General features: G+C 45.8%; 1 protein-coding gene across 14 annotated transcripts in view; it reads left to right on the forward strand.

Moving 5' to 3' along the window:
* Positions 1-16553, forward strand: part of SIRT5 (sirtuin 5) — a 41055-nt gene that overhangs the window by 3756 nt on the left and 20746 nt on the right. For 9 of the 14 annotated variants that reach the window (XR_004285217.1, XM_032341135.1, XM_032341146.1 and 6 more), the window contains exons 2-5: positions 3597-3746; positions 7356-7489; positions 10388-10456; positions 12791-13016. Coding sequence is in view for 13 of the 14 variants with exons in the window: in XM_032341135.1 (XP_032197026.1) it covers positions 3632-3746; positions 7356-7489; positions 10388-10456; positions 12791-13016 (544 nt within the window). In the remaining variant the exon portion in view is untranslated. Of the gene's footprint in view, positions 1-272; positions 414-1444; positions 1469-2907; positions 3272-3596; positions 3747-7355; positions 7490-10387; positions 10457-12790; positions 13017-16553 lie in introns of those variants that run through there. The other 5 variants (XM_032341142.1, XM_032341141.1, XM_032341139.1 and 2 more) reach the window with 5 other exon arrangements.

The following is a 16553-nucleotide window of genomic DNA, read 5'->3' on the forward strand; positions in this document are numbered from 1 at the left end:
AAATAACAACATAGAATTTTCCACTGCCTGAAAAAGTTCCCTGGCCCCCCCCGCCTCCCCCCTCTCCTAGGCCCAGGAAGCCAGGGATGTGATTTCTGGATGTGATTCCTGTACCTATAGTTTTGCTATATAATATTTGCTATATAATATTTGCTATGTAATATTTCATAAATATTTCTTAAATATGTGCGGGTTTTGGATTCTGGCTTCTTTTGCTTAGCATAATGCTTTTCTTTATTTCTTACTGCTTTGAAATAATTTTTGGTTTACAGAAATGTTGCAAAGAGAGTACACAGAGTTCCCATATACTATTCATCCAGTTTCCCCTAAGATTATCATCTTACCAATCTAGAAAACAAGGATCTAAACCAGGACATTGACACCGACTATTGACATTGACTATTCGCTACTCGGTACTGTTTGCTAATTTTGCAGGTTTCATTCAAATTTTGCCACTTCTCCCACTAGTGTCCCTTTTCATGTCTTGTATCCAATCCAGATACCACAGTGCATTTCCTTGTCATATCTCTTTAGTCTGCAACCTGGGACAAGTGCCCAGTCTTTATTTTTCATAAACTTGGTAACTTTTTTTTGAAGAGTACTGGCCAATTTTGCTGGAGAATGCTTCCTCAATTGAAGTTTCTCTGACGTATTCTTAGTAGAACTAATGCATTTTGGGGGAGAAGTGAGATTTTGCCCTTCTCACTGTATCCTCTAAGGAAGTAGATGACGTCAGTGTGTCTTATGACTGGTGATGGTCATTTTGATCACTCAGTTAAAGTAGGGTCTGCTAGGTTTTTCTTCTTTCTAGTTACTATTGCATAATACTTTTAAAATTCACCCATGTTTTTGTGTGTATTTGCAGTTTGCTCTTTTCATTGTGGAATAGTATTTTGTCGAATGGATGAACCACAGTTCTTTTGTGTGTGTGTGTGTGTGTGTGTGTGTGTGTGTTTTCTTTAACCCCTTTATAAGTCGATGAACATGTGGTTTGCTTCCGTATTTTCTGTCCTGGCACTATGCCGTGGACCCTGGTATTCTGTTGAAGCATAGTGTTCACAGGACACTGACATCAGACAAGGCTCCCCCATGACCACAGTGAATCAGTGTAAAAACAAAACAACTCCGTAATTAGGTCTGAACCCAGACAAAAACAAGAACATTTTCTAAACCACAAAAAATGACAAAACATCCTCCTATCCTGGCTAGGAGCAACTGCTGCTCTCAAACCCAACTCAAACCCTGTTTCACTCATTGTACTTTTTTTTTTTTTTTTAATTTATTTGATAGACAGAGATCACAAGTAGGCAGAGAGGCAGGCAGAGAGAGAGGGGGAAGCAGGCTCCCTGCCGAGCAGAGAGCCCGATGTGGGGCTTCATCCCAGGACCCCGAGATCATGACCTGAGCTGAAGGCAGAGGGTTAAACCACTGAGCCACCCAGGCGCCCCTCACTCATTGTACTTTTTAGGTAAGACACACTAGGATAACCAATGTATCCTGTCTCCTGATGGCCTGCAGTCCATAACGAAGCCTGCCCTCCAGGAAATCTCCCTCACCTCGCTAACCCAAGCCCCGATCCTGTAATAAATCCTTTCTGTCACTGTTCTGACACCCTGCACGTCTTCATACTGTGGTTCTCTGTCCTTGCAACTTGCTCGACCACGGGTGTGTTTGTGGTCTTTAGCTGGATAAACAACGTACAAACACATGTACTGAAAATCTCTGCTGCTTCTCAAGTCTCTAACCTCCTATTTCCCACCCCATCTTCAACTCTTTTTACTAATTAATTGGGAATCCCCCCCCTTTTAATGCAAATGCAGATAAGTACTATGGTATATACTTCTATCTCCTAACCTTTCTCTTACAAAACACTGTTTGCATCTGGCTTTTCCCCCCTCAACATTTATTCCGGTAATGACTCAAGGTTCTAGAAAATGTCTTGGGATGCCTGGCTGGGTCACTCAGTAGAGCATGCAATTCTTGATCTTGGGATTGTGTTTTCAAGCCTTATGCTTGGTGTAGAGCTTACATTTAAAAAAAAAAAAAAAAAAAAGTGAAAAAATTAAAGGTTAGAGAGAAGGTCTTTATTTTTTAAATTTTAAACATGTGACATCTGCACATTGGAATGATTTGTGGAGTGAACCTGACTTGTCACTAACAGGCTTTTAAAAAATTTTTTATTTGCTTTATTTATTTTTCATTAAAAATTTTGTTTTCATAACAGGTTTTTCAGCCTCGTCTTCCAGACATTTATTTTAACTTCTCTCAATATCCTCTACCCTGCGGATACCTGCCGTTGCTTCTGAAGTCAGTGAACTGTCTGCTTATAAATACTGAATTAGCCAACAAATCACATTTAATCACTTTGTGCATTTTTTTAAATTGTAGTAAAATATACATAACCAAAAAATTTGTGATTTTTAGGGGGACAGTTCTGTAGCGTTAAGTACATTCACATTGTTGCATGACCAATCTCCACAACTCTCATCTCCAGAACTGAAACCCTATGCCCATTTAAAAAAAAAAAAATTTTTTTTTTGGGCCCATTTTATTTTTAAACAATCTTATACTTCACTGCAGGAAAATTAACCTTTTTTTTTAGTGTGGTGTTCTGTGGATTTTGAAAGACATGATTGTGTAAATTTTTGGTAAATGTGTTATTTTTCTGTTTTCTAGATCTACAGACCTTTAATTCTGAGTTCTTACAACACTTTACCCACCAGGGGCGCCTGGGTGGCTCAGTGGGTTAGGCCTCTGCCTTTGGCTCCGGTCATGATCTCAGGGTCCTGGAATCGAGCCCCATGTCGGGCTCTCTGCTCAGTGGGGAGCCTGCTTCCTCCTCTCTCTCTGCCTCCCTCTCTGCCTACTTGTGATCTCTGTCAAATAAATAAATAAAATCTTTAAAAAAAACAAAAAACAATTTACCCACCAGATAGAAGTCAGCCCTGCCAATTACCCTGTTGGTGTCATTGATCCAAATATTGATTGTTTTTCTTTCACAAAATTCCTCAGGGATGGATCAAATTTACTAAATGTGCTTGAAGTCACAGGTTCCTTTGGCTTGATGTCTTCTAGATCTTATTTGTTGTCATAGGACAGACATGTCTTCTCTGCCTGGCTCCATTTTCAGAATTTACATTCTCAGAAACTGTATTTTGGCGAAAAATTGAGAAGACATACCTTTTTCTTACTTTTTTCATACCTGTAAAGAAGTAGAAGAACTCGTTTTTCAAGCGATTTTTCGCCTCTCACGCCTTCCCCAGCCTGTAAGGTAGTGTTTCCCAAACTTGAGCATTCATCAGAATCAATGGGGACAGACGTGGGCCCCAGCTGCAAAGTTTCTGATTCGGTGGGTTTGGGGTAGAGCCTCTGACCTTGCATTTCTAACAAGAGATCTCAGGTGCTGCCAACCAAGGCTGCTGGTGGTGTGGGGACCAGAGTTTGAGAACCACTGCCCCAGGGCGCCTGGGAAACCATTGGTTTAAAAGAGGAATACCATCCCTATCTGTTACTCATGATTTTTGTAAAGGGCATCCTTACATATATATGTACAACTATAAGCTGATTCTGTTTGTTTCTGTGGTTTTTTTCTAAAGCCCAACTCAGGAATTTGTGTCACAAAGGAAACCTGATGCAACCTCTTCAGATCCTTCCCCGCCGATTACTTTATGGGCTGTACTGTGGACTGAAATCTCCAGCCTCCTCTGGAACCCGGATTTGCCCAACAATGGCTCGACCAAGTTCAAGTAGGTCTTCCTCAGCATGCCACCCCTCGTCTCTGGTAGAATGTGAAGAACCTGAGAGTTCCTGCACCTTGAGGGGGAATGTGGATAGTAGAGTGGGTCCTGGGCAAGATTTTAGAGAAAGCCACATCGGTGTTCTCCCCTCAGGCAAACCCCTTGCAGGATAGGTCTAAGATCATCTCTCTGTGGTCAAGCTGAAGTCCTTTGGAAACATTTTATTGCTTCTCCCAGAATATTTGCATTCAAGATTCTCACATGGGATTTGTCTTTTTATTATTATTATTTTCTTAAAGAGTTTATTTATTCATTTGAGAGACGGAGACAGAGAGAGCAGAGGGAGAGGGAAAAGCAAGCTTCTGGCTGAGCGGGGCTCTATCCCAGGACCTGGAGATCATGACCTGAGCTGAAGGCAGACGCTTAGCCCTGTGAGCCACCCAGGTGCCCCTGGATTTGTCTTTTAAAGCCCTCCCCTCTCAGCAAGAGGGGAGAGCTGGAGTTTGTCCTACAGGATAATACGGAGTTCATGTTCTACTGTGCGGATACTATTCCTATCTCTACCTGGGCCCTTAGTCTGTAGTGAATACAGAGCCTAACAGATTTGTATAATAAAGGATCTTCTGTGGACCTATGAGACGTGCTTTAGGATGGCATCGAAAGGCCAAGCTAATTTCTTTTTCAACTTCTGGATAACTTTTTCTTTTTCTTTTCTTTTTAAAAAAATTAAAAAAAATTTTTTTTATTTATTTGACAGAGATCACAAGTAGTCAGAAAGGCAGAGAGAGAGAGAGAGAGAGAGAGGAGGAAACAGGCTCCCTGCTAAGCAGAGAGCCTGATGCAGGGCTTGATCCTAGGACCCTGGGATCATGACTTGAGCTGAAGGCAGAGCCTTTAACCCACTGAGCCACCCAGGCGCCCCTGGATAACTTTTTCTAATACCGCAATTGTGCTCAAGACGTAGCAGCCCCTCCTTCCATTTTGCCCAAGCTCAGGGATGGCAAACAACCGAATCCCTTGGTGTTCCTGCCTGTGGAGAACAGGGCAGGCTCTTCGAGGCTAAGTGTGTGCCTGACTTCCACCCAGAGTAGGCCGTCTCGGTTTAAAACTACAATACATATGGGTGTTTTCGCTTAGTAGTTGGGAAATGCCTTTTTTTCTTTTCTTCTTCTCCCCACCCCCTTCTTAAAGATTTTCTACCACCTTAACATTATTATATTTACAACCCATTTTCTAAGAACCAAACCTGAGCTGACCTTTTTATTTCTAGAAGTTGTATAGAGTGAGATCCTAATACAAGTCACTTTGACCTAGGACCTATTCCTCAGTAGGATGATGGAGTTTACATTTCAGATTAAAAAAAAAAAAAAAAAGATGGTTAGGGCTAGGGAAAGCTTTATAGGTGAATTTCAAAGTCCTTGAGGACATTTGTAGGGTTTAAAGCCAGGAGTCACACACATAGTCCCTGGTCAAGTACTTGTACCTTTTCTTATTAAGCATCTTGTCCTTCCAGGAGATTCGATCAGACTGCACACTCCAATCCACCCAGATTGGGTTTCTTTTTTTGAATTCTTCCTGGTGGGACAGCTTTAGTGTGCCTCCCTTGTCACACTGGTCTATCTCCAAAGGGGATGTAAGCCTGGGCAGAGCTTTGCCATGGCTGCCACATGGTTGGGCCGGTTATGGCCCAAGGACAAGGGTGTAGTGTGCCTGCACCCACCTTCAGTCCTTTAGGACTTAGCTGCTGGCATCGTGATCTCAGGAAGCTTCAAGAATGTGGTGGGAGAGGGAGCTGGAGCCTCTGCTTCTTTGTCTCTCAGAGTCTGCTTTTACTCCTGTGCCTTCTCACCAGCAGCCAGACAGGGGGAGAAGGGGTGGGGCCTTTATTAAGATTCACAGTCATGGGCCAGTCATGGAAGTGACTCTGAGCTTGCGAGCATGAGGCCTCAGAAGGGAGGAGGTCTCCTGGGAGAGCGACAGGATCTTATCAGCTCAGGATACAAGGTGAAGTCACGTTCCCGCTCATATCTGAGTTCATCGTCCCTCCGCCCCCATCCCGCTCTCTTTCCTGTTTTCCATCCTGCCTGTCCTGGGTTCCATCTCTCGGGATGCTCATTCATTCTCGGGATTCGCCTTGGTCGCCATTGCCTCCGGGCGTGGGGGGGACCAGAAAACCTGCTGCATCAGCTGAAGAATCACTCATATTTTTGCCAAAATCTGCAGTGCGTTAGCATAGGTTAGAGGATGTCTGTGTCAGGGCCACGGGCAACACCACTTTGGCATTTGCTGCTCCCAGGGGAGGGCAGAAGAGGGAGTCTCTTCTCCTGGCAGCTATACTCAGCTCTGTACTCTTAGGCCTGGCCTGCTGGGGCCATAGCACTTACGTAGCCCCCGAATGAGGGCCTGCAGAGCCACAGTGCCTGGGAAAGAAGGGTGTCGCTCAGCCACATGCCTTGGCCTACCCTCTCTGTCGCCCGGGAGGAACAATGGCATTTCCAAGTCTAGCTCCTCATTCTGAACCTGGGATGAGGACATTGGTTGCAGGGACAGATTCTACATTATACTCCATGTACAGTGCTTGGCGCAGAGCCTGCGGCACAGGGAGCCCTCACTAAATGGTGGTTGCTGCCCCTGATGGCCAGAGAGCGAGTGGGACAATGCCTGAAGATGCAGAACTAGGGAGCAAGCCACAGTCTGCGACCATTGTTACCTGCCATCACAGTATTCGCTGTGTTCAACTCTCTTCTGTTACCCCAAGTCTCTGGTGACGTCACATCGAAGGGTCCAGCTCTTACTTGAGTTGTAAGGGGAAGGTTACATGTCTAGGTTTGGAGCAGAGCATCTGTTCGTGGGGGAGGGGTTCTCACTCTGACATTGTAATGATGTCAAAGGAAGCGTAAATTAGAAAGATCCCCAAAGGGAACAGGATTTGGGAAGGAAGGGAAGGTTTAGGAGTCCAGTGGGCATGGGGTTAACCCCCCCGCCCCCTCCCCACAGTACCTTGTTTTTACTGTTATGAAGAGGATGTTTTCCCATCCATTAGCTTTTAAAAATCTTTGTAGCAGCCTGTTCTCGGGAAAACTCTATTGAGCACATCAAACAGCCAGAAAAGCAGAGGGCCAGTCCATCACTTCTCACAGGTGGATGGACAGGAGGTGGAGCTGAGTGTCAAAGCCAATGGCGTGTGCTTCTTTAAGATGCTACACAGTCGTCCATCAGGCCCAGGGACGGCATCTTCATGGTATAGGAATGATTTTTTTAAAGATTTGTATCTCTTTTATTTTATTATTTTTTTAGAGATGTATTTATTGTAGAGAGAGAGAGAGCTCATGAGCAAGAAGAGGGAGGGAGAGAGAATCTCAAGCAGACGCCACGCTCAGTGTGGAGCCTGACGCAGGTCTTGATCTCTCGAACCTGAGTTCATGACCTGAGCCGAAATCAAGAGTCGGACACTCAACTAACTGAACCACCCAGGTACCCCTGGTACAGGAATGATTTTTATTTGAAGATCCTAAAGTATCATTTCATGGAAGGTCATGTCAAAATATGAACAACTGATACAGGATATAAATGTCCACATGATACACGGGAGTTAGGAAGATTTTATTCTCTCTTTAGATATGGCTGATTTTCGGAAGCTTTTTGCAAAAGCAAAGCACATAGTCATCCTTTCAGGGGCTGGCGTTAGTGCTGAGAGCGGAGTCCCGACTTTCCGAGGAGCGGGGGGCTACTGGAGAAGATGGCAAGCTCAGGTGAGCCATGTTCCCAGGGTTCTTCCCTGGAACACCGCAGGGTTCTTCTAAATGAATCCACGGCAGAGCCTGACTTGGGGCCCTATGTGTGTCGTGGGGGGCGAAGTTCCGAAATTAACCACGACCCCCCCCCCTTGGTTACGTTGGCACCAGTACAAATTGTGTATGATTAAGGTCTCAGATGTAAGCAAAGCAGCCACTTTCCTTACTTTCTAGATCTGTATAGATTGCATTTATTCACATAACAATTTAAATTTCTTCTAGTAATTAAAGTAGAGTTGGAGCAATCTTGGTTATCATAGTTAATCATGTTTCTACAGATATTGTAAGTCAGGATTATACTTTTTTTTTAAAGATTTTATTTATTTATTTGAGATAGAGAGAGTGAGAGAGAGCATGAGAGGGGAGAAGGTCTGAGGGAGAAGCAGACTCTCCATGGAGCTGGGAGCCCAACTTGGGACTCAATCCGGGACTCCGGGATCATGACCTGAGCTGAAGGCAGTCACTTAACCAACTGAGCCACCCAGGCACCCAGGATTACACATTTTTTTAAAGTTCCTGTGTACTTTTCATATATATATTTTTAAAGATTTTATTTATTTATTTGAGCGGGGCTCGATCCCAGGACCCTGAGATCATGACCTGAGCCAAAGGCAGAGGCCTAACACACTGAGCCACCCAGGCGCCCTGTGAAATGCATTTTTATCTCATCCTGAAAATGCAGCTTTGATGCTGGTTGGGGATTGCTATAAGAAAGGTACACCCACAGACTCTAAGGTGATTTGAGAAAGAGCAAACTTACAGCAGAAGGAAGGTAAAGGATCTAAAGCTGGAGAATTCAACAAAAGATGGTTGGATAATCTTAGAAAGAGGTTTGGATTTAAAAAAAAAAAAAAAAAAAAAGCCAAGTTAATAGAAGTAGCTTCTACCAGCCAAGAGGCAGCAGATAAGGTCCCAGGTACCATTAAGAAGATCGCTTTAGAGAGAGTGTGTCTGCCTGAACAGGGTTTTTTGTTTTTTTTTTTTTTAAGATTTTATTTATTTATTTGACAGAGAGAAATCACAAGTAGTCGGAGAGGCAGGCAGAGAGAGAGAGGGAAGCAGGCTCCCTGCCGAGCAGAGAGCCTGATGCGGGACTCGATCCCAGGACCCTGAGATCATGACCTGAGCCGAAGGCAGCGGCTTAACCACTGAGCCACCCAGTCGCCCCTGAACAGGTTTTTAATACAGACACAAGTGCCCCATTCTGGGGGAGAAAATGCTACAAAGGATGTTGATTAGTAAGAAACAGAAGTGATGGCTGGGATTTAAGGCAGAAAGGGAAAGGCCAATTCTGCGGTTTGATAGAAATGCACTCTGGTTTCTGATCAGGGCAGCCCTTCTCTATAAAGCTGATAACCCCCGAGTTTTGAAGGGAAAAGAGAAATACCAGCTGCTAGTCCTTTGGTTGTACAAGAAGGCCTGGATTGCAAGAATCCTGTTTCTGGAGGGTCCCGTCAATGAAGTACCTTGCCAGTAAGGAGACTGCCTTTTAACATTTCTTAGAAATTGGACGACGCCCCTGGCCACCCAGAAGCCCAGGAGTTCAACATTGGAGTCGTCAAACTGGTCTACTTGCCCCTGAAACACATTGTCTCTAATTCAGCCTGTAGGTCAGGAGGTCATAAGGACTGCTAAGGCTCAGGACACACAGTGCTCTAGGGAAAGGAACCCCGGCAGAGAGAACATCGTGAAAGTCTGCAAGGATTACACCAGTAAAGATGCGATTGTTGTTAGAGACAAAGCCGCTAATACTGTAAAGCCCAGAACAACAAATTCCTGCAGGAGAAAACTGCTTCCCGATGTTGTGCGTGACTTCTCAGGATTTACAACACAGGCAATCAAGGAAGCCATGAAAAAGACGGTGGGTGTGGCAGAAAAGGTGGGGGACTAAGGGCTTTAAGATTAGGGTCTTGGGAGCACCTGGGTGGCTGAGTCAGTGAAGCATCCAACTCGTGGTTTCAGCTCAGGTAGTGATCTCAGGGTGATGAGATCAAGCCCCGCATTGGGCTCCACGCTCAGTGGGGGGTCCGCTTGAGATTCCGTCCCTCTGCCCCTCCCCCGCACATGCACAGGCTCCCTCTCTGTCTCTCTAGAATAAATAAATCTTTAAAAAAAGAAAAAAGATTTAGGTCTTGGAGAAATTCAAGCGCTAGCAGACACCATGGCAGAGGAATGAACAGAAGACAACTTGATGAAGACAAGAGCTTCTGAACCAGTGCCAAACGGAGCGGGGAGGACTTGGAATCTGCGCAGAAGTCAAAGGGACAGTAGATGGCCTGGCAGAAGGGTCCCAACAATCTAGGATGATTTCTGACTTCTTTTCTGACATGGGCTCAGGCACCGACACTAAGGCAAATGGTGGAAGAAGGCTTGGTACCATATGGAACCATTTTCAGAGAAAGGAGACGGTGAAGAAGCTGGACCGAAGTTTCAGTGTATTTCTGTAAAGTTACGCTCAGTGTGCCTGCCTCCCCTCTGACCTCCTGTGCATCTGCTGTCCCCGGGACAGCAAGACCAGCCCTTCGTCCTCCTCAGCCCTCTCAGCATGAAGGCAGCAGGTCTGAAGACTCCGTGCTGGTCCACTTCATGAGTCATAAATACAGATCGTGCCATATACTTGACACGCTGGTCTGTCGTGCGTGCGTGTGTGTAAATGTGAGACTCTAACAACCGTCTGGCAAGAAAGGCATGTCATCCCCATCATGGGCATCACCTAAGAACGCGTTGTGTATGTCACAAGCAAGACTTGGACGGAAGCAGCCAGCTTACCCTCACATAGGGGTAAAGCGAGTAATATTTAATATAAAATTAATAATGTGTCTCTTTTCTTACTGTTCTATGACCTTGCGTTCAAAGAATTACACTACGGTGCAGTCAGCCTCTCTTTCTCCCAAATGGAGAAACTGTATCAACCCATCATCACAGGTAGGTGGTTTTTAAAAAAATGTAACAGGGTTTCTAATACCACGCGACAAATATGACTGTAATACCGAATATGCCGTAAAGATACCGTAACCATTCACAGGCATACAGACGAGCTGCCTTGAAGTGAGGTTACCCCCTGTGCCAGGTACCAGAAAGCCAACCTCTTCATTAGCAGCATGTGAATTTTCACACATAGATAAATAGGAATTTTTTTCACCTTATCTTTTTATTTTTTTTTGATGTCTGCTGTTAGTAATACATATAACATCTACAGTGTTTTGTATCCTGTATAAGAATATTGATGTAGGCACTGACAGATGGTTCCTGCTGTAAAGGGACACTGTGCTTTTGGGATCGATCCCTACTGGACAGCACCGTCCATGTATGTTCTCTTAGGATTTTCATGACATTTTTTCTAGTGTGCTCTATCGTAAGAATATGGTATCTTTTACATATGACATACTAAATACGTGCTCTTTGACAGTTTCTGTTCTCGGGAAGGCTTTCCGTCGACAGGAGGCTATTCATAGTAAAGTTGGAAAATCAAAAGGTACACATAAGATGTTTGACCGCACAGAGATCGGTGCCCTTAAGCCCCACATCGTTCAATGGCTAACTGTACGTACAACAAAACTCACCACTTTGAAGTGTACCATTCAATCCATTTTAACAGATGGAGCCAACACCCACCATCCTGGGCCCAGAATGTACTTTTGGCCTTAGGCACTCTACTTCCCCCCAACCCCCGGCCTAAGAAATCCCTAGTATTGGAATGTGGAAGGTTCTGTCTGTTTTAACCATTGCTCTGTCCCCAGCTCCCAGAACTCTGGCACATGGAAGTGTTCGCTAGACTTTTGTTGGCTGAACGAAGGCCACCATAAATAGTTACTTCAGTACATGAATTCCAGATTTAGGAGGTAGCTTCTTGTTAAGGAAGGGTTAGTGAACCTTTCCTGCCCTATTAAGTGCATTAGGCTGGCAACGTGTGGGATGTTTTCTCGCCTCTGCTGCCCTCCAGCCTATGGAGGTAGGGGTGGGCATCGCCGCCTTAAAGGTGAAGGAGGGGAGGAGGGAGCTCAGAGGGCCATCAGGGTCCCACGAGAGCGGGGCCAAACAGAGCAGGCCCCGAATTAGAGAAGCTCAGTGGGTGCTTCCAGAAGAGAGAGGCAGTCAGTGGTGTCAAAGCAGCTCAGAGTTTGTGGGGAAGCAAAGAAGTCCATAGACTGTGTCTGACACCACCGCGTTCCAAGGACACACGTGGACACGTTCCCGTGGCACCCAAAAACTGCTTCAGGCCACTCGCGTTCTGCATGGAGGGCAGGATGTAGATGCGGATAATCCACAACATACACGTTTGCTCCCCATTGACTCCCCAAGTGAAGACTGACTCTACTGCCGGATAGAAGGGTGACCTTTATAGTCAAACAAAATGCATAATACCACCACCGCCACCATCGAGATATAGACTATTTCTTTTTTTTTCTTTTTTTAAAGATTTTATTTATTTATTTGAGAGAAAGAGAGAGAGAGAGACAGCCCAAGTAGGGGGAGAGGCAGAAGCAGAATCTCCATTGAGCAGGGAGCCCAACGTGGGGATTGATCTCAGGACACCGGGATCATAACCTGAGCCACTGGCAGATGCTTAACTGACTGAGCCACCCAGGCACCCCAAGATATAGACTGTATCTTGCCAGAGGTTCCCCTGTGGCCTTTCCCGATCATCAGCTGGCAGCCCCAGACAACAACGATGCTCCTCTCTTTTGCTGTGGGTAAGATTTGTCCCTCCTAGAAGAGAAATCATCCTTAAAAATATATTTAATATATTCTGTTAATATATATCTTGTTTTTTATATGCGTTGTTGTGTGTATGCGTGTAGCTCTACTTACTATTAGAAAGAACTGAGTTCGTCAACTACGACCATTATACCTCAAGCGGGCACTTCTCATTTTGCTTTTTTTCCTGGATAAATGCATCGACTTCCTATATTGTGGGGCTCCATGAAAAAGCAGCTTCAACCTGAATCACTTTCCTGCAGATTGCTTGACTTCCTGCCCATAACTTCCTTGCCTGGCGAATGGGACAGGTGGCAATATCCCCGCCTTGGAAGTGGAGAAGTTAAAGCTGGTTTCCCCACGGTCCCTCTTTAGTCCCAGGTCTGGGACTCAGGCTGGCCCCGGGCCCCTGTCCCTCATCTGTCGCACCACGTGGGCCTCTCTGGCAGCCGCGTTCCAGCTTGCTCCCTCCAGAAGCCGCCTGTTTCCGTGTCCCAGAGCATTAGTGCACCCTGGCCTTCTCTCTCTGACTCCCGCCTCTTCTCTCCCCCCAACTCCTAGGACCTGGCCACCCCGCAGGCCTTTGCACGAAACCCTTCCCTGGTGTGGGAGTTCTACCACTACCGGCGGGAGGTCATGCTGAGCAAGGAGCCGAACCCAGGGCACCTTGCCATTGCTGAATGTGAGGCCCGGCTGCACGAGCAGGGCCGACGGGTCATGGTCATCACTCAGAACATCGATGAGCTGCACCGCAGGGCTGGCACCAAGAACCTTCTGGAAATCCATGGTGAGGACCTCATGCGGGAAGGGGAACCAGATTTCAAACTACAAGTCCTGCCATTTCCCTCCAGGGACCTACTGAATCAGAATGTGCATTTTTTAAAAAAGATTTAATTTATTTATTTGACAGAGATAGATCACAAGTAGGCAGAGAGGCAGGCAGTGGTGGGGGTGGGAAGCAGGCTCCCTGCTGAGCAGAGAGCCCGATGCGGGGCTCGATCCCAGGACCCTGAGATCATGACCGGAGCCGAAAGCAGAGGGCCAGCCCACTGAGCCATCCAGGCTCCCCTGGAATCTGCATTTTGATGAGATGCCCAGGCGTCTGTTGTGCGTATTACACAGCGGTGGTGCCTAGCAAGGCTGAGGGGAAATGGGAGGCTGGGGAACCTCCTTTATGGGAAATGGGAGGCTGGGGAGCCCTAGAGGCCTGGGGACGATGCTGGCGTTCCCTGGGGGGTAGCCATTTACCTTCCCTTCGTCCCCAGTTGGCTCTCTCCCCGAGGCTGGGCTTCCATTCAGCTGGTAAGCGCTTAGGGAAGCTGCCAGATCAGAGACCCTCACTGCAGCCCCCCCACCAAGTTTGTCTTAACCCTGTCTGGCTTCCCTCCTCTGCCCTTGATGACATGCTCCTTTCCCCTCACGTCCTCTTTCATCCTCTCTCCCTGCTTGGGGCTCACCAAAAAATCTAATAAATTGATTCATACAAGGGCGGAAATGGGTATGTAAGATTTCTTCCCAAGGGCATTTGTGTTTAAGAGCCTACAAAACTTCCATCCCAAGGAATGCATTTCTAACTGTGGAATTTCCAGAAGCAGTGACCCCATAGGGAATGTTGCTGGTTTCTGTGGCTATGCAGTGAAGTTGCCCATTTTTGCCTGGGATAATGGTGGTGAAGCAGCATTCACTTGGGTCCCATCTCGCTTTTGTGTCCCAGCAGTAGCTGGTCACCCACTGACTGGGTGCCTTGTTGGCACGTTCTACTACAGGGTCTGTCCATGCGGCTTGTTTCCGTGCAGGTGCAGAAGGCAGGTGGTGTCCCTTGCGAGGTACAAATATATCAAGTGGGGATATTAACACCTGCCTTAGACTTGTTTCAAGGATTAAATAAGGTAATATGTGCATTAGTTGGAACATTGGGGGTTGCAGATTGTTAGAACTCTTCTAATTTAGGTAGAAACAAGAGAAAGCCCTGCCTTCCATCAAACTAAAGATGCCACCATTTTTAAGATGCATCATGCCCAAGACGGGACTCGAACTCACAACCCCGAGACCAGGACCTAAACTGAGATTGGACGCTCTACCACCTGACTCACCCCCCAGGAGCCCCAAGATACATCACATTTTTAATGTGACCCTTACAAAGAGAATAGTCTACCCAAACCATGATGTTTTATTATCCCTTAGAATTGTTACTTTGTAGTTATAGAAAAAGTTTGTTCAAACTTACGTAGACACAGTTTTATTTTATTTATTTTTATTTTGTTCTGTTAGTTACCATACAAATTAGTTTTTGATGTCGTATTCCATGATTCATTGTTTGCTTCTAACACCCAGTGCTCCATGCAGTCTGTACCCTCAATACCCACTACCTGGCCAGCCCATCCCCCCTTCCCCGCCCCTCTAAAACTCTCCGGTTGTTTCCAGGAGTCCATAGTTTCTCATGGTTCGACTATCATTCTGATTTCTCCTCTTTCATTTTCCCCTTCTCCTAATGTCCTCCATGCCATTCCTTATGCTTCACAAATAAGTGAAACCATATGATAATTGGCTCTCTCTTTGCTTGACTTATCTCCCTTAGCATAATCTCCTCCAGTCCTGTCCATGTTGATACAAAAGTTGGGTATTCATCCTTTCTGATGGCTGAGTAATATTCCATTGTATATATGGACCACATCTTCTTTATCCATTTATCTGTCAAAGGGCATCTTGGCTCTTTCCACAGTTTGGCGATTGTGGACATTGCTGCTATGAACATTGGGGTGCACATGGCCCCATGTGCACTTTTCACTACATCTGTATCTTTGGGATAAATACCAGTAGTGCAATTGCTGGGTCATAAGGTAGCTCTATTTTTAATTTTTTGAGGAACCTCCATACTGTTTTCCAGAGCAGCTGCACCAACTTGCATTCCCAACAGTGTGAGAGAGATCCTTTTCCCTACATCCTCTCCAACACATGTTGTTTCCTGTCTTGTTAATTTTCCCATTCTAACTGGTGTAAGGTGGTATCTCAATGTGGTTTTGATTTGAATCTCCCTGATGGGCTAATGATAATGAACATTTTTTCATGTGTCTGTTAGCCTTTTGTGTGTCTTCTTTGGAGAAGTGTCTGTTCATGTCTTCTGCCCATTTTTTAACTTGATTATCTGTTTTTTTGTGTGTTAAGAAGTTCTTTATAGATCTTGGATATCAGCCCTTTGTCTGTACTGTCATTACAAATATCTTCTCCCATTCAGTGGGTTGCCTCTTTGTTTTGTTGACCATTTCCTTTGCTGTGCAGAAGCTCTTTATCTTTCTGGGAAAATTGGACAGCTATGTACAGAAAAACGAAACTGGACTGTTCTCTTCCACCATACACAAAGATAATCTCTAAATGGATGAAAGACCTCGATGTAAGACAGGAATCCATCAAAATCCCAGATAAGAACATAGGCAATAGCCTCGTTGACATTGGCCTCAGCAACTTCTTTCAAGACATGTCTCCTTAGACACTATTTTAGAAACTATGTCACACTTGTGCATATAAAATACAAAAGGGCGCCTGGGTGGCTCAGTCTGTTGAGCTTCTGTCTTCAGCTTGGCAGTGGTCCCGGGGTTCTAATATCAAGCCCTGCATCGGGCTCCCTGCCAAGCAGGGAGCCTGCTTCTCCCTTTGCCGCTGCTGCTGCCCATGCTTGTGCTCACTCTCTCCCTCTCTCTTTAGCAAAAATACATACATAAAATCTTTTTTTTTTTTTAACCCACAAAATATAAGTGAAATTTTAAAAACCCACAAAATACGAGTGAAATAAAGTGGGTAGGTGTGCCTCACGAGCCAGCTCGTTGGCATCTTGGATGTTGTTTAACTCCAAGGCATTGGTGACACCGTGTGTTCCTTGCTCTGTGCCATCCAGGGTATCTGTGATGCAGCATTCCCAAAAAGGCTGCTCCTCACTTGTCTCCAGCTTCCCTTCAAAGCTGCTGACACTCATCCTGCAGAGTCCAATCCCGGGCCTCTCTGGCTCTTACCCAAATGTGTCCATGGAAGGTGGAAGGGTTCTGGACAACAGCCAGAACTCTTTGTCCTCCTCACCTGGTCCTTCAGTGGTTCTTTGGCTGAAACAGCCGGGGCTGGCCTTTGTTCTATCAGGCCCCTGAGACTACCAGATTAGGTACCATGATGGGGCCAGTCTGGAGCTGGGGCCCAAGCTTGTATTTTGGGATGGGATGGACAGCTCCTTCCCCTCAGCATGGGGAAGAAGAAAGATGGCTCCCCAAGGAGGGAATGCTGGACGGAATGGAGCGACACACGTCCACCCTGGCGTGTGGTGGGCTCAGCGCAGCAC

This window comes from Mustela erminea, chromosome 4, assembly GCF_009829155.1.
Source record: "Mustela erminea isolate mMusErm1 chromosome 4, mMusErm1.Pri, whole genome shotgun sequence".
NCBI classification, from domain to species: Eukaryota; Metazoa; Chordata; class Mammalia; order Carnivora; family Mustelidae; genus Mustela; species Mustela erminea.